This window comes from Gastrolobium bilobum, unplaced genomic scaffold (genome assembly GCF_033153095.1).
Source record: "Gastrolobium bilobum isolate Gb01-03AN ecotype WA unplaced genomic scaffold, APGP_CSIRO_Gbil_v1 utg12444, whole genome shotgun sequence".
Classification (NCBI taxonomy): domain Eukaryota; kingdom Viridiplantae; phylum Streptophyta; class Magnoliopsida; order Fabales; family Fabaceae; genus Gastrolobium; species Gastrolobium bilobum.
In genome coordinates, this window is record NW_026899167.1 from 29,922 (window position 1) to 49,257 (window position 19,336).

Below are 19,336 nucleotides of genomic sequence, written 5' to 3' on the forward strand. Positions count from 1 at the left end.
AAATATATCAAATGAGATGTCATTGCGTAGATCTCGAAAATTTATGTGGAATCAAAAAAAGAATTACCTGAATTGGATACTCCGAGTCAAAAGTTATGGCCTTCAGAAGTTTTATGATTAAATTATTATTTTTTATTAGAAAAAAAATGACACGTGTCAACCTTAAGTGAGAGACGCCTAAATGAGGCGTCACATGTGACGCCCAAAAAAGGCGTCACAATTTGCAATAGATCCGTAATTATTTCCAAAACTGCAATAAATGCGTAATTATTTAATTAAAATGCAATAATTAAATTTTTTTTCCAAACAATGCAACTAAAAATAATAGGTGTTTAATCTTAGGACACCATGACTTATTTTCAACACATCTCTTTAATTTTTTAAAAAATTCCTTTTATTCTTTAAATTTTCAAAAAAAAAATTCAATTTTACTTGTGAATTATAAGTATTCTTCCATTTCCAATATTATTATTATTAGCTAATGTTAACAATTTAAATTTATTAATATATAAACAGAATAAATGTTTAAGTGAGGTGGCATAATAACTGTTTAGGGAAAAAAAAGTGAAAGTTGCCTACAATTTTTGTTAGTTTAATAATTAAATATCAACGTAAATTAATATTTTTAGGAGAATATGTTTATGAACGATGTTCAATTATTTTTTTAGTATCAACGATGTTCAATATCAACGATGTTTAAATATCAACGTAAATAAATATTTTTAGGAGAATATCAACGTAAATAATGTTATAAGTATTCTTCCATTTCCAATATTATTATTATTAGCATAATATTTTTGTTAGTTCAATTTTTTTATTTTTTTCTGTACGTAGGAGAATTTTTGTTGTCAAAACAATACAGGCAAAAAAATTTAATTATTGCATTTTAATTAAATAATTACGCATTTATTGCAATTTTAGAAATAATTACGGATCTATTGCATAATGTGACGCTTTTTTTGAGCGTCACATGTGACGCCTCATTTAGGCGTCTCTCATCTGAGGGGAGACGCCCCATTGGGGCGTCTCTCACCTAAGGTTGACACTTGTAATTTTTTTTCAAAAAAATAATAATTTAATCATAAAATTTCTGAAGGTCATAACTTTTGACTCCGGTATCCAATTTAGGTAATTCTTTTTTTGATTCCACATAACTTTTCGAGATCTACGCAATGACATCTCATTTGATATATTTTATTTCTCATAAACACAATTTTAATTTGCAAGAATGGTATTATAAGAGCGGTTAAACCAAGAAGCCTCTGAGTTCTGGGTTTGTGATTTAATATAAAGAAATAAATAAAATTTTGATTTGATTTAATTTTTTTTATAATACTTTTTTTATTATAACAAAAATTTGGATTGTGATTTAAATTAAAATTAAAAATAAAAATTATTACTAATAAGGAAAACAATATAAAGATTTGATTTGTGATTTAAACTAAAAAATCAATTTGAAAAATCTGTAGAAAAAAAGAAAATAATTAAATAAATATTCTAAATATCTAAGAAAAAAGGATATTATTTTTGAAATTAATGATTAATGCTATAAGCTTCTGGGTTATTATTCGTGGTCTGAAATTAATGATGGCTTATGAATGTTTTTAAAAAAAAATTACCTAAATTAGGCGTGATTGCCTCTTGATTGAAACCTAATTTAGACGTGATTGGTGACGTGTCAGGTGTTGACACGTGTCACATTTTTAAACTCAGAAGCCTCTGAGTTCCACGTTTGTGATTTAATATAAAAAATAAATCAAGATTTGATGTGTGATTTAATTTAAAAATAATTTTTTTATTTTTATTATAAAAAAATTTGGTTTGTGATTTAAATTAAAAGTAACAATTATTATTAATATGGAAAACAAAATAAAGATTTGATTTGTGATTTAAACTCAATAATCAATTTGAAAAATCTGTATTAATAAAGGAAATAACTAAATAAATATTCTAAATCTCTAAGGAAGAAGGATTACCTAATTTAAATTTAAATTACGTTTGTGAGAAATAAAATATATCAAATGAGATGTCATTGCGTAGATCTCGAAAAGTTATGTGGAATCAAAAAAAGAATTACCTGAATTGGATACTCGAGTCAAAAGGTATGGCCTTCAGAAGTTTTATGATTAAATTATTATTTTTTTAGAAAAAAAAAATGACACGTGTCAACCTTAGGTGAGAGACGCCTAAATGAGGCGTCACATTGTCCAATAGATTCGTAATTATTTCCAAAACTGCAATAAATGCGTAATTATTTAATTAAAATGCAATAATTAAATTTTTTTTCCAAACAATGCAACTAAAAATAATAGGTGTTTAATCTTAGGACACCATGACTTATTTTCAACACATCTCTTTAATTTTTTTAAAAATTCCTTTTATTCTTTAAATTTTCAAAAAAAAAAATTCAGTTTTACTTGTGAATTATAAGTATTCTTCCATTTCCAATATTATTATTATTAGCTAATGTTAACAATTTAAATTTATTAATATATAACCAGAATAAATGTTTAAGTGAGGTGGCATAATAACTGTTTAGGGGAAAAAAGTGAAAGTTGCCTACAATTTTTGTTAGTTTAATAATTAAATATCAACGTAAATTAATATTTTTATAATCAGTCAATATTTTTTTTACGTTTTGATATCTTCACAAAACTACAAATGCTCAAGTCCTACAATTTAATTTTTTATTTTTCCTATATTTTGAATAAGAATTATCTAAGATATAAATTATATCTGTATAGATAAAAATTAAAATAAAATAAAAAGATGTTAAAATTATATAGCAGAATAAACATTTAAAGTGAAGTGGGCTGGCATAAAAGGCAACTTCTATATATATTGACCCGTAACAGGAAAACAGAAAAACCTCATAGCTTTCAAGAAACCAAAACCCAATTCACAAAAACATGAAAGAAATGTCAGCAACTGCATACGACACTGATGATGTCTCTGTTTCTTTAACCAAGAAGAGGAAGATTTATGAAGAAACTCATGTTGCTGCAAGAAAGAAGGTGTGTGTAGAGAGAAGTTGGGGTTACTCTTTTTTTTTTTTTTTGGTACATAATGGGGTTACTCTTTGGATTTGATGCTTTATGATGACCCTTGGAAGATCAAGAAAGTCCTTAATGGCAGTGATCTTGGCAACATGAGGAGGCTCTTGCTCCCTAAAGATTTTGCTGAGAATTTGGTGGTGCCGGTGTTGGATGGAGACGTTGAAAGAGGTGTTCAAGTTGACATTTGGGATGTAGACACTGCCTCCATTCATTCTTTAATTTTCAAGAAATGGGTTTCTTCAAGAAGCTATGTTTTCATTGGAAATTGGGTTAAAGATTTTGTATCAAGGAGAGGCTTAAAGAAAGGGGATGAGATTGGCCTTCGATCCATACAAAAATCGCTTTAATTTTTCTGTTCTTGATGCCTTTTAGGATTGATAACAGTATTAGGATTCGTGTGTAGAAACAGATGTATTGATATTTTCTCTTATTCTGAAGCAGAAAATAGCAAGCAGAATTTATGGTTTAAAAATCGCTTGATTTCGCTTGTTCAATTTGAATTTTTTGTATTGATAGCACCAATAGCAAGCAGAGTTTATGGTTTAAATTTCTCTAACTACTCATTGTCATTTTTGTATGTTGTGAGGGCATTCTAAGTGTCTGGTTTTACAAGAAAAAATTGTAAGTAGGTGAGGTACTTATTTATTTGAGTTTTTTTTTTTCATCCTTATGCGGTTATGCCTATTTCATCATCCACAAGGAGCTTGCGATCAATATGATAGTTGTATAAAATTAAGACACATAGATAGTGACACATGCAACCCCTCACGTGTAGGACACTTGATCTATCCCCTTTGGCACTTGAATCATTTTATATATCTAATGGCTAACATTTCATCATGACTCACCCTCTCCTCTCCTATCCTATTTAAAAATCCTAACCTTGGTTTTCCTCAATGGCCATTTTGTTGTTCTGGGTTTTAGGGTTTTGTTAAATGGGAAAAGGGGAGAAAAATTGGGGATTTAGGGTTTTAGGGGAAGTTGAAATTCTAGTTCAATTTTCATGTCCAAGTTCATTTCCCCTGAAGAAATCGGATTTGGAGTGGAAACAGAGTATATACTTGTGGTTGTGGAGTCTTTCAGAATTTTTTTGCACTTCTTGCATTTTTTCTTTTCTTTATTTCTTTTTTTATAAAAATTACACTACCAATCAAAAGCTAAAAATGGAAATTATCAATCAATTGAAACTAATTCTTTTAAGGTGATATAATTGAAAGGAATAATCTAAAAAATTTATTTAAACTTTAAAAGAATATAAACACTTAAATATGTAAATTGGCTTTTTGACTAGAGAGAATTTTTGTTTTGATAATCTTAATATTGTACTTTTCAAAATCTTATAGTAGCCATTAACTCGATGAGCTCAAGATTTTCAATTTTTGGTGGTGAGTAGTGACCATCTTCGTAACTGTTTTTCACTTTAATCTATTGTGATTCGTTTTTTTAGCATACCTTAACCTCTAAAATAGGGGCTCCATTTTTAACCTAAGATCTAAGGAAAAAATGCTTTTATTTTTTTTATCATTTAGTTTGAATTTTAAACTTTAGAATTAACATTATATGATTTTTTTACTCTAGTAAATTTATTATTAGTGAAAAAAATCTAAGTAGGCTGAGTCTTTGAATTTTTTATTTGCTTTTATTTTTTACAAGGACCATTATCTTTTATTATTTGGTTAAAATTACTTATGATTAGGCAGGAAATGTTCTCTTTACTTTTCGATTTAATGGATAAGGATCATATTATCTAAGATTTAAGGTTTAAAGTAAGCCTATATTGTAATTGGGGCAGGATATACTTCTCACCAAAAAAGTTTATCACTTTTACAACCAACCTAATCACCATTGATTTTCACCAATCTAACAGTTATAATTTATTGGAAATTATTGGGTCGCACTTATTAATTCTCAATAAATCCAATAAATTATAACCGTTAGATTGACAAAAATTAACGGTGATTAAGTTGGTTGTAAAAGTGATAAACTTCTATAGTGATAAGTATATCCTTTCCCATTGTAATTTAGTACCATTCGCAAGACATTTTCAATCCTTAAAACAAATATAATAGAAGTGTAAAAAACAAACTAATTTAGCTTAGAGGGTAATATTATACAAGTGTATAACTACAAAATTATTGATGAAAGGAGTCCTGTGTTAATGGTTAACTAGATTTTACTTTCTCACTCTCCCTACTTTTGTCAGGCAAATCAATTTTTGCTTTTAGTGTTTATGTAATGAGTTTCACATTTGTCATGTTACATGACTTGAAAAAAAAGTTCTTACACACATTCAAGAGGTAGGATCTATATGATTTTTTTTTCTTTCATCATTTTATTTGTTCTGTCCTTTTGAATGTGTGCGTAGAAACTTTTTTTGGATCATGTGACGTGACAAATGTAAAACCATTAATTTGCTGAAAATATATGCATCAACGTTGCTTTTGGTGTTTGTATAATTTCTATTCTGAAAACGTCTGCATCAATTTTTTTTTGTCAACGAAATAGTTGTTCAAATCTATATTTTGCTATTGTTTTTTTAATTTTCACATTACCAGTGGTTCAGTGTATATATATTGCATTTCAGAAAAGAATAAATGTACCCTTCTAGTGATGTATGGTAAATAGGACAAAACATAACATATCCGATATGGCACAATGTTATTAAAACCGGCTCGGTCATTGACCCGGTCGATGTACTGGGTCCGTGGGTCACTGGTTCAACCGCATGACCCGGTAATTATATGTAATTTTATAATTTATATTAAAAAATTATAAATATACTCAAATATTCTAAAAAAAATAATAAAAATTTCAAATATTTTAATATAAAAAATAATAAATCACATACTATTATCCAATAAAGGATCAAATAAAAATATAATGATCGTGATACGGGGCTTTAAATTCAGAAAATGACATCTCTGACTATAAATCAAATCAAATCAAAATTTTCTGCATAATGCACAATTGAGATAATATTAGTGTTGTAGGTACATAACTTATGTAAGTCAATAAGCAAAAAAATATTCAAATATGTCCATTATGATTTATTTTTTTTTGAAAAAAAATTTGGAATTTTTTTTTTAGGACCGGGCTGGGTCACCGGTTAATCGACCGGGTCACCAGTTTTCATGAAAACCGGCTGTAACACCCCGTAGTACTCCGGTTGTTAACATACATGATATTTAACATTCACAGCGGAAGGCTTTATTTTAAAAGAATACTAACACGTTTTACAAAAATACGAATAAACTTTTTCCAAAACATTTTATAAAAACATTTCTAAAAACGTTCACGTGAGATACTGTGATAGCGTCAATCTAAACATACATATACTAAATTACTCCTATGAGCCAGTATTAGTTGCCATTGACCATCAAGATATGACCATCAAGGTTAAAGAAACACAGACATCTTCATTGGTTGTGTTGCAATGGCACTTACCAAGTGACAAATGGGTACACACCATTGTATTACAAGGACACCTAGCAAGTGATAAATGAGTACAGAGATCAACGTTGTTGTCGTATTCCACTGTTGACAGTAACACAGTTGGGGTTTGGTTTCTTGAAAGCTTTAAGGTTTTTCTGTTACTTGTGTTCTGAGTGAAGTACATGACGAAGGTCCAATATGGGAATATATCCTCGCATGTGTAAGAGTGATCATGTTATTTGATCACAGTCACTCATTGATGATGAGGTAAGAGAGAGAAAATGTATAATTTTTAAATGAGTGGTTGTGATCAAATAACATGACCACATGACCATTTTTCCACATAAGAGGATCCATTCGAAATATATAAGAGGATCCACGTAAGAGTGATCAAGTTGGACCAGCTGGTTATGTAACGTTCTTATTCTGTTTTATAAATTTTTTTTTCTTTTTTATTTTATCTATTTAAGTATAATTTATATCTTAAATAATAAAATATAGGAAAATACAAAATTAAATTATACGAGTTGACCACTTGTATATTGTGAAAGTATCAAAACGTAAAAATTATTGATTGATTACAAAAATGTCTATTCACATTGATTTTTAATTATTAAATTAAGAAAAACAGTAGACAACTTTCAATTTTTTTCTTCTAAACACTAGTAATATTATCATTTGTAGATTAATTGTTACAAAATATTAATAAATGTAAATTTTTAGCATTTGTTAATAATAATAATAATTCACAAGTAAAATTGAAAATTTAAAGAAACAAAAAGAAATTAAAGGGGTGTGTTGAAGTAAGGGCTTTTGCTATTTCTTTTTACTAAAAAAACAATGGATTCGGTCTTGTTATTTTCAAAATATATTTAAAATATTCATAACTTTTCTATGGTTAAATCAACACAAATTTTTTTCTAATTTGTTCCTTCCTTTATAATCCATTAATTTATCGCAAGGTACAACAAATAATAAAAATGATTATTTGAAAAAACAAATATGAAATATATACAACTTGCACAAATAAGGAGTATAACAGAGGGAACTATAACACCCCGTATGCACCCGGTGTATTAAACATATAAATGGTAATAGCGCAACTCAGTAAATGCGGAAGCTAACTTTTTCAAATTATGAAACAATTTTAATTTTTTTTTTGTATACAAAGGAAAGAAAAGAAAACTACACAGATTGTTTCTGGGCACCAAGGTGCCCCTCCTGTCATCTAAGACTAGCTTTTCATATCGAGTAGGAACTCTATCATGCCACTGGGTATCCCAAACAGCTTGGCTAACACTTGAAGCCATCCAATCTGCCACTTGATTACCTTCTCTATATACATGACAAATTTCAACCATCCAATCTTTATCCAACAGTGATCTGACCAATTATAAAACTATTCATTATGAACCAAGTGGATTTAAATATTCCATTTCAAAATATCGTCTGTATGTAAATTGCAATAAACAACTACACTGAATAACCTCATAATATAAATAGTGTATCAAGTCATGGAACTACAACATGTTGACCAGACAGTATCCTGATACAAGGATACAACGCAAGCCAGAAATAAACATAGCTCATACCAATGTGGCATGGACAACCCCCATGCTCACCAAATAAAACACATATCTAGATCAAGTCTCAAGTCATATAGCCATATCGCGATAACAAAGCATAATCATGTCCAGGTATGACAGTAAAGCAGCATGCATAATATCAGCTCAACTCTGGCCTCCTGCCGCTAGAGGTCTCAACCTTAGAGGTACCTGTACCTGAAAATGTGCCCCACACAGGGTTTCCTTTTTCGTTTTGTGCTCTTAGGCTTTTCCCAAAGCCATATTCCTTTAATCTAAATGATTCTGGCTTAGTTAACTTATTACAAAAGTTCACATTAACCAATCATGGGTCCAGAAACCCAATCTACACTTCTGTTTGGACAGAACAGTGCATAACTCGAAATTCCCAGAATATCCAGATATTTCTCTAGGGCATATCCGGATATCCATATCCGGATATCATATCCGGATATTTTGCGACAGAATGCAGTTTCTGCATTTCGCGAAGATATCTCTTCAAGGTTCCATTTTTAACACTCCTCAACTTCCAAGCATGCATTTTTAGACACATTTAGGTCAGTGTTGTTCCAGTTGGTTACTTAATCATATTGTTTTACATGCCAAGACTTGATCTTTAACATAGAAACTCATGAACAAAGTTAAGGAATGTACCCCAAAGGCTCAAAACAGAGGAAAAAGGTGATATTGGAGCTCTCAACTCAGCTCCAATGATCTGCCACTGAAAAGCCACGAAATGCAACCTCAAGATCGATATTTTCTACCAAAAGATGGCTTCTTGAAGCCTCAAATGCCAAGAAAATGGCTCCCACAACACACACCAAGAAGTCATCCCCCAACACTCACTCAAACTCAGAAATGCATTGCCTTTCAACCTCTCAAGGCTTGAGCATACTCAAATATGGAGTTTTTGTGAAGAAATCAAGAGGGAAGGTGGCCTCTTGAAGGTTCTATGGAGAGGGAAGGCGGAGACAAGGTGGCTACACCCCAAGAGCCTCAAAAAATTCACGTAGAGATATGAAGGAACTGACCTAGGTCTTTGTGCCAAGCCTATTTATACGCTTATTAAGTTTAATCCCATTGTATTAGCACTAATAGCTCCTCTAATCATTTTAATCTCAAACTTCATATTCTGAATCTAGCCATTATTCAGAGATTTATCATATTTTTATTATAATTTTCGCAGTACTTTGCTGGTACGCATTTTTACGTAGCCGATATCAGTCCTGACGTCAATTCTCATTATTTTGACTCCAAACTTGGTATACTAAACCTAGGTATTATACTAGGAATATTCATGTACTTATTATAATTTTTTGGGATACTTCAGCGGTACACACTTATATCGGGAAGCAGAACCGCTATCTGCACTTTTCATCAGAAAAGCGGCTTTCAGTGTTATTAAACCCTTATATTAATTATTTAAGTCTATTATGGAATTATTTTCTCAAACTCATAATTAATTTATTTAAATTCCTAATTTAATGGTGCGGGTTTTTACATTAACCGATAGTTTCGAGAATATCGTACGTGCCATAGAAAAGTTAAAGGACCTAGCAATGCTCACGGTCGATGATCTCGCTGGTTCTCTCGAGGCACACGAACAACGTAAAAAGAAGAAGAAAGAGGAGACACTCGAGCAAGCACTTCAAACCAAGGCATCAATCAAAGACAAAAATGAACTCTATTCTCCAAACTTTCGAGGGGTAGAGGAATCCACCAAGAGCCCCTAGTTTACTGAGATGTTTATCTTACACCGCATTTTTGGGTCCTCTTTTCAGGTATAGGTACTTGGGATGTTGGAGTTGGACCTTCCCTGGGCAAGAGGCTTGTGTAGGGAATGATGTATGTTGCGTGTTGGTTAGTCATTTTGGATAAACACATAAGGGATATTGTATTTTGATCACCCTTTGATGTATATGACATGATCGTATAATTTGGAGAGCATAGGAAGTGTTTATATATATATATATATATATATATATATATATATATATATACATTTGTATAAGATTTGTATTTTTCATTTGGAGACACATGTATAAGGACTATATGTAAGCCTTAATTTATTCATAATGTACGTCAAGGATAAATCTACGAGGTTATTTTGTATTTATCCTTCCATGTTATTGTTGGAAGTTAAATTATGATTAATTGATTATTTGATGAAATCATTGGCATGGAGCCATTAAGATAAAATCCATGGAAGGATTCTAGATTGTAGAAATTGGATATACTGTCAATTAGGTGATAATACGACAATGGGAATTATCCCTAGATGTCCAAATTACAAACAAAATATCGTCAGTTTTATATTTAAAAAGGACGTGAGGTGTCATAAATCATTACATTGTTGAATTGGATACAAAAGAACTGGTAAATTGCTATAGATTATAAAATGCAAAAGTTTATTCATATTTTGATATAAGTCCAATTGTGAATCAATAAGATAAGCTTTTGCATTTATTAAATAAATGAGCTACGCTTAATACCGTTCCGATAATAGGGTGTTACAGTATTCATGTTCGTTTCAAATTCATATTGACCTGAATAGCCACATCTAGGTATGATGGGATGCAAGCCTACGAATTTTCCTATTGAGCAACATCATCAATTGGATGTAGCTAATGGAGTGATTTGGAAAATCTGGCGTGTTATCGTCGCTTGGTATATCTCTCAATTATGCAACCTGAGTTGTGCTATGCAGTTCATACTTTATTTTAATTTATGTAGGCTCCTAAACAACTAATGCAGTCATGCACATTTTGCGTTATATAAAATCTAATTCAAGCCAAGGTATCTTGTTCCCATTAGAAAAGAACATACAGTTGTGTGCCTATTGTGACTGGACTAGACCAGCTGCCCACTTACGCAGCTATCCCTTATAGGATATTTTGTCATGCTTGGTTAATCTCTTGTCTCCTAGAAGACTAAAAAAGTAGGCAACATTTTCTCGCTTTTATGTTGATGTTGAATATCGCTCCATGACAGCCATTACTTCTGAGCTCTTATTGCTGAAGTCCTTTCTTGCGTTTCTTGGGATACACCACCATGCACTTATGCAATTATTTTGTGATAATCAAGTCGCATTACATATTGCTATCAATCCGTCAACCCTGTCTTCTACGAATGCACAAAACATATTGAACTCGATTGCCATTTTGTCCATGAGCACCTCTTGGCCAAAACAATATCTACCGCATACATTTGATCAACTATGCAGCTGGTGAACATATTCATCAAGGCATTAGGGTGTAAGGATTTTTATTTTCTTCTCAGCAAGTTGAGCATTTCGTCCCTTCGTACTCTAATAGGAGGGGATTGTTCCGCTACCATGCGATTTGAAATTCATAACCGTTTGAAATTCATCGTTTGTTTTATTTGATGTATATATTATTAAATTATGTAACTGTTATATATCATTAGGTTGACAATTATATATTAGCATTATTATTTTAATGGCCCAATGTAACTGAGCAATGTAACCCTGCGTCTATAATAAGGGAAGCTTGATTTTTGAATACAACGAGTGATACTGCATTTTAATAATCAATGTTTGAATTATTTGGCTAAAGTGTGTTGTCATTTATTCCAAAAGCTGAATCATGTATATTTTTGTAACAAGAGTTACACTACTGGTATATGTTTTGCATTTTGGAGTGCATGTAACTTTTTGATGTGTCTTGTGTTACTTGAGAAAGTAATTTTCACAGGTTAGAATAGAAACCTGGATTTAGTCACTCATGGAAAATCTGTCAAAGCTATTAGTTTTTTTGTCTTAGATAATTTATTTAGCATAGAGTGTAATATCTTTTGACTATATTTGTATGATTCCTTTGAGAGTAAAATTACTGAGAAGTAATTGAATAAATTTAGTGCACTTAACTTAAGACTAAGGGTGTGCATGACAACTATTCTGTTCCCTGGCACTGTTTCTGAAAAGAAACAATTCTTTTCTATTTTAGTGCCTTGGAACAGTTTCTGAGAAAAAAAATGTGTTTGATAACATGTTCTATTTTTTATTCCGAGAATGAGAATTGCGTTTGATAACATAACAAATAATATAAAAAATTATAATTCTGTTAAGCATAAGTTTTTTTCATATTACACTTTCTTTTCCATATGGTGTAGTGGTGGTAATAGTGGCGGGGACGACGACAGTAGTGGTGATGGCGGCGACGGCGACAGTGGTAGTGGAGACTACAGTGGCTGTGACGACGGTGTGGGTAGTTGGTGGTGATGGTGGCGATGGTGGTGGTGGTGACGGCAGTGGCGATTGTTGGAGGCGTGGCGGTGGCATGGTGGTAGTGGTGACGACAGTGGCTGCGACAATGGTGGTGTCGACGGTGACGGTGGTGGTAATGACATGGTGGTGCTGGAGACAGCAATGACTGCGACGACGGTGGTGGTGACGGCGGTGGTTGCGGTGATGGTGGTGGCGGCGGCGGCGGCAATGACATGGTGGTGGTGGCGGTGGCGGTGACTACGACGACGGTGGTGGTAGTTGGTGGCGAAGGTGGCGGTGGTGACGACAGTGGTTGCGACGATGGTGGCGGTGGCATGGTGGTGATGGTGACCGCAGTGGTTGGTGGCAATGGCATGGTGGTGATGGTGACGACATTGGCTGCAACAATAGTGGGGGTGGTGGTAGTGGTAGTGGTGGCGATGGTGGTGGCATGGTAATGGTTGTGGTGATATGGTGGTGGTGATGTGGCGATGAGTGGAGGTGGTGGTGGTGGTGGCGGTGGAATCCTAGTGGTGGTGACAACGACATTGGTGGTATGACGTCAACGACGACAATGGTAGTGGTGGTCATGTCGAGATAATGGTGGTGGTGGAGAGTAATTGAGATAGACAAGTGTTTCTCATTTTGTACCAGGGAACAAAAAATCAGATTTTTTTTTTGTATTATAAAAGGCAGAAATTTTTTTATTCTTTTTTCTGTTCCCCGGCACAAAAATTAAATCGGTTCATCCCGGGAACAAAAAAATAAACCGGTTTTACCAAACAAATTTCCTATCCATTTTTGTTCCCGGGAACAGAAATTAAAAAGAAATTGATTCCGGGAAGGTTGTCATGCACACCCTAAATAACATGGATTATTACCAAATTCCAGCTTTTCTTTCAAATTCTATTATTATTTTTTCTATTATTTAAATATTTATTTATTTAAGAGAAAAGATAACATAAATAAAAACAAGCTGAGCTTATGTTTTTATAAAACATCTAGCATTGAGAAACAGCATAAAAGAATATAATGGTTTTTGTTAACTGTTTATATTTCTAAAATTATTTGAAAAACATAACATTTTATTTGAATGATTTTATAAATGTTGATAGAATATATCATTTGAAATTACATGAAAAGAACAAAAGTACACTTTAATTGAATGATTTTAGTAATTGTTGATACGATTTAACACGTGAATTATCTTAAACTTGGGATTTTTTATGCCAGCATACACAATTTTTTTATTTTTTGTGTGTACGTGTGTTATTGATTATGTTTATGAACGATTATAGGAGAATTTTTGTTGTCAAAACAATGCAACTAAAAATAATAGGTGTTTTTTCACCAAAAAATAAATAAAAAATAATAGGTATTTAATCTTAGGACACCATGACTTATTTTCAACACATCTCTTTAATTTTTTAAAAAATTCCTTTTATTCTTTAAATTTTCAAAAAAAGAATTCAATTTTACTAGTGAATTATAAGTATTCTTCCATTTCCAATATTATTATTATTAGCTAATGTTAACAATTTAAATTTATTAATATATAAACAGAATAAATGTTTAAGTGAGGTGGCATAACAACTGTTTAGGGAAAAAAAGTGAAAGTTGCCTACAATTTTTGTTAGTTTAATAATTAAATATCAACGTAAATTAATATTTTTAGGAGAATATGTTTATGAACGATGTTCAATTATTATTTTAGTATCAACGATGTTCAATATCAACGATGTTTAAATATCAACGTAAATAAATATTTTTAGGAGAATATCAACGTAAATAATGTTATAAGTATTCTTCCATTTCCAATATTATTATTATTAGCATAATATTTTTGTTAGTTCAATTTTTTTATTTTTTTTGTGTACGTGTGTTATTGATTATGTTTATGAACGATTATAGGAGAATTTTTGTTGTCAAAACAATACAGGCAAACAAATTTAAGTATTGCATTTTAATTAAATAATTACGCATTTATTGTAATTTTAGAAATAATTACGGATCTATTGCACAATGTGACGCTTTTTTTGGGCGTCACATGTGACGCCTCATTTAGGCGTCTCCCCTGGGCGTCTCACACCTAAGGTTGACACGTGTCATTTTTTTTCTAAAAAAATAATATTTTAATCATAAAACATCTGAAGGACATAACTTTTGACTCGGGTATCCAATTTAGGTAATTGTTTTTTTGATTCCACATAACTTTTCAAGATCTACGCAATGACATCTCATTTGATATATTTTATTTCTCATAAACACAATTTTAATTTGCAAGAATGGTATTATAAGAGCGGTTAAACCAAGAAGCCTCTAAGTTCTGGGTTTGTGATTTAATATAAAGAAATAAATAAAATTTTGATTTGTGATTTAATTTTTTTTTATAATACTTTTTTTATTATAAAAAAAATTTGGTTTATGATTTAAATTAAAAATAAAATTAAAAATTATTTTTAATAAGGAAAACAAAATAAAGATTTGATTTGTGATTTAAACTAAAAAATCAATTTGAAAAATCTGTAGAAATAAAGAAAATAATTAAATAAATATTCTAAATATCTAAGGAAAAAGGATATTATTTTTGAAATTAATGATTAATGCTATAATCTTCTGGGTTATTATTCGTGGTCTGAAATTAATGATGGCTTATGAATATTTTTCAAAAATAAAATTACCTAAATTAGGCGTGATTGCCTCTTGATTGAAACCCAATTTAGACGTGATTGGTGACGTGTCAGGTGTTGACACGTGTCAAATTTTTAAACTCAGAATCCTCTGAGTTCTGCGTTTGTTATTTAATATAAAAAATAAATCAAGATTTGATGTGTGATTTAATTTAAAAAATAATTATTTTTTTATTATAAATTTTTTTTGTTTGTGATTTAAATTAAAAGTAACAATTATTATTAATAAGGAAAACAAAATAAAGATTTGATTTGTGATTTAAACTCAAAAATCAATTTAAAAAATCTGTATTAATAAAGGAAATATTTAAATAAATATTCTAAATCTCTAAGGAAGAAGGATTACCTAATTTAAATTTAAATTACGTTTGTGAGAAATAAAATATATCAAATGAGATGTCATTGCATAGATCTCGAAAATTTATGTGGAATTAAAAAAAGAATTAACTGAATTGGGTACTCGAGTCAAAAGTTATGGCCTTCAGAAGTTTTATGATTAAATTATTATTTTTATTAGAAAAAAATGACACGTGTCAACCTTAAGTGAGAGACGCCTAAATGAGGCGTCACATGTGACGCCCAAAAAAGGCGTCACAATTTGCAATAGATCCGTAATTATTTCCAAAACTGCAATAAATGCGTAATTATTTAATTAAAATGCAATAATTAAATTTTTTTTCCAAACAATGCAACTAAAAATAATAGGTGTTTAATCTTAGGACACCATGACTTATTTTCAACACATCTCTTAAATTTTTTAAAAAATTCCTTTTATTCTTTAAATTTTCAAAAAAAAAAATTCAATTTTACTTGTGAATTATAAGTATTCTTCCATTTCCAATATTATTATTATTAGCTAATGTTAACAATTTAAATTTATTAATATATAAACAGAATAAATGTTTAAGTGAGGTGGCATAATAACTGTTTAGGGAAAAAAAAGTGAAAGTTGCCTACAATTTTTGTTAGTTTAATAATTAAATATTAACGTAAATTAATATTTTTAGGAGAATATGTTTATGAACGATGTTCAATTATTTTTTTAGTATCAACGATGTTCAATATCAACGATGTTTAAATATCAACGTAAATAAATATTTTTAGGAGAATATCAACGTAAATAATGTTATAAGTATTCTTCCATTTCCAATATTATTATTATTAGCATAATATTTTTGTTAGTTCAATTTTTTTATTTTTTTTGTCTACGTGTGTTATTGATTATGTTTATGAACGATTATAGGAGAATTTTTGTTGTCAAAACAATACAGGCAAAAAAAATTTATTTATTGCATTTTAATTAAATAATTACGCATTTATTGCAATTTTAGAAATAATTACGGATCTATTGCACAATGTCACGCTTTTTTTTAGCGTCACATGTGACGCCTCATTTAGGCGTCTCTCATCTGAGGGAAGACGCACCATTGGGGCGTCTCTCACCTAAGGTTGACACGTGTCATTTTTTTCCAATAAAATAATAATTTAATCATAAAATTTCTGAAGGTCATAACTTTTGACTCCGGTATCCAATTTAGGTAATTCTTTTTTTGATTCCACATAACTTTTCGAGATCTACGCAATGACATCTCATTTGATATATTTGATTTCTCATAAACACAATTTTAATTTGCAAGAATGGTATTATAAGAGCAGTTAAAGCAAGAAACCTCTGAGTTCTGGGTTTGTGATTTAATATAAAGAAATAAATAAAATTTTGATTTGTGATTTAATTTTTTTTATAATACTTTTTTATTATAACAAAAATTTGGATTGTGATTTAAATTAAAATTAAAAATAAAAATTATTACTAATAAGGAAAACAATATATAGATTTGATTTGTGATTTAAACTAAAAAATCAATTTGAAAAATCTGTAGAAAAAAAGAAAATAATTAAATAAATATTCTAAATATCTAAGAAAAAAGGATATTATTTTTGAAATTAATGATTAATGCTATAAGCTTCTGGGTTATTATTCGTGGTCTGAAATTAATGATGGCTTATGAATGTTTTTAAAAAAAAAAAATTACCTAAATTAGGCGTGATTGCCTCTTGATTGAAACCTAATTTAGACGTGATTGGTGACGTGTCAGGTGTTGACTAAATAAATCAAGATTTGATGTGTGATTTAATTTAAAAAAATAATTTTTTTATTTTTATTATAAAAAAATTTGGTTTGTGATTTAAATTAAAAGTAACAATTATTATTAATATGGAAAACAAAATAAAGATTTGATTTGTGATTTAAACTCAATCATCAATTTGAAAAATCTGTATTAATAAAGGAAATAACTAAATAAATATTCTAAATCTCTAAGGAAGAAGGATTACCTAATTTAAATTTAAATTACGTTTGTGAGAAATAAAATATATCAAACGAGATGTCATTGCGTAGATCTCGAAAAGTTGTGTGGAATCAAAAAAAGAATTACCTAAATTGGATACTCGAGTCAAAAGGTATGGCCTTCAGAAGTTTTATGATTAAATTATTATTATTTTTTTTTAAAAAAATGACACGTGTCAACCTTAGGTGAGAGTGACGCCCAAAAAAGGCGTCACATTGTGCAATAGATTCGTAATTATTTCCAAAACTGCAATAAATGCGTAATTATTTAATTAAAATGCAATAATTAAATTTTTTTTCCAAACAATGCAACTAAAAATAATAGGTGTTTAATCTTAGGACACCATGACTTATTTTCAACACATCTCTTTAATTTTTTTAAAAATTCCTTTTATTCTTCAAATTTTCAAAAAAAAAAAATTCAGTTTTACTTGTGAATTATAAGTATTCTTCCATTTCCAATATTATTATTATTAGCTAATGTTAACAATTTAAATTTATTAATATATAACCAGAATAAATGTTTAAGTGAGGTGGCATAATAACTATTTAGGGGAAAAAAGTGAAAGTTGCCTACAATTTTTGTTAGTTTAATAATTAAATATCAACGTGAATTAATATTTTTATAATCAGTCAATATTTTTTTTACGTTTTGATATCTTCACAAAACTACAAATGCTCAAGTCCTACAATTAAATTTTTTATTTTTCCTATATTTTGAATAAGAATTATCTAAGATATAAATTATATCTGTATAGATAAAAATTAAAATAAAATAAAAAGATGTTAAAATTATATAGCAGAATAAACATTTAAAGTGAAGTGGGCTGGCATAAAAGGCAACTTCTATATATATTGACCCGTAACAGGAAAACAGAAAAACCTCATAGCTTTCAAGAAACCAAAACCCAATTCACAAAAACATGAAAGAAATGTCAGCAACTGCATACGACACTGATGAGGTCTCTGTTTCTTTAACCAAGAAGAGGAAGATTTATGAAGAAACTCATGTTGCTGAGTCTGTGTCCATTTACCCTGAGCGTTGCTCCAGATGTTTCATGAGCAATGGTAAATGCTCCATTGGGAAGTGCTTCAGTGATTGCATAAGGTCCCTCCCATCTTGATTTCAACTTTCCAGGAAACAGTTTCAATCTGGATCGATACAGCAGCACTTTGTCTCCAACTTCTAACTCTCTCTTGATAAGCTTTTTATCGTGCCACTTTTTCATCTGCTCCTTGTAGAGGTTGGCGTTTTCATATGCCTTGCTCCATAATTCTTCCAGTTCAACCAACTGGAGCAACCTCTTTTCCCCAGCCATTCTGGAATCCATGTTTAGCAATGTGATGGCCCAGAATGCTTTGTGTTGAAGTTCCAGAGGCAAGTGACACGCTTTTCCAAACACCAACTTATAGGGGGAGCAGCCAATGGGCATTCGATAAGCTGTTCGATACGCCCATAGGGAATCATCCAATTTGTTGGACCAATCTTTTCTATCTGGGTTTACGACCTTTTCCAGGATTTTTTTTATCTCCCTGTTGGACATCTCTACCTGCCCGCTAGTCTGTGGGTGGTAAGGGGTGGCAATTTTGTGCTGCACTCCATATTTCTTCAGGAGTAATTGGAATTGTTTGTTCACGAAATGTGTACCCCCGTCGCTGATAATTGCTCTAGGGGTTCCAATTCGAGTGAAAATATTCTTCTTGATGAACTTCAACACTATCCTGGCATCATTGGTGGGGGTAGCAACAACTTCTACCCATTTCGACACATAGTCAACTGCAACAAGTATGTACTTGTTTCCAAAGGAAAGTGGGAAAGGCCCCACGAAATCAATGCCCCATACATCGAACAATTCAACCTCCATTATTGGAACAAGGGGCATTTCATGCTTTCTTGTAATGTTCCCTGTTCTCTAGCACCTGTCACATTTTCTAACAAAAACATTAGCATCTTTAAACAAGGAGGGCCAATATAGACCTGACTGCAGCACTTTAGCTGTTGT

The 19,336-nt window shown here is 30.6% G+C and overlaps 1 protein-coding gene across 1 annotated transcript; it reads left to right on the forward strand.

Annotated features, from left to right (window-relative positions):
- Positions 1-2,918: 2,918 nt before the first annotated feature.
- Positions 2,919-3,403, forward strand: LOC133287947 (B3 domain-containing protein At2g33720-like). Its single transcript, XM_061485646.1, has 2 exons — positions 2,919-3,014; positions 3,113-3,403. The coding sequence occupies exons 1-2, from the start codon at positions 2,919-2,921 to the stop codon at positions 3,401-3,403; spliced, it is 387 nt and encodes a 128-aa protein (XP_061341630.1).
- Positions 3,404-19,336: the final 15,933 nt, after the last annotated feature.

Excerpts from the sequence above, each read along its gene's own strand:
- LOC133287947 (XM_061485646.1), top strand. The coding sequence starts at position 2,919 with ATGTCAGCAACTGCATACGACACTGATGATGTCTCTGTTTCTTTAACC. Across the intron at positions 3,015-3,112 it reads ATGTTGCTGCAAGAAAGAAG|ATCAAGAAAGTCCTTAATGG; the intron begins GTGTGTGTAGAG and ends GACCCTTGGAAG.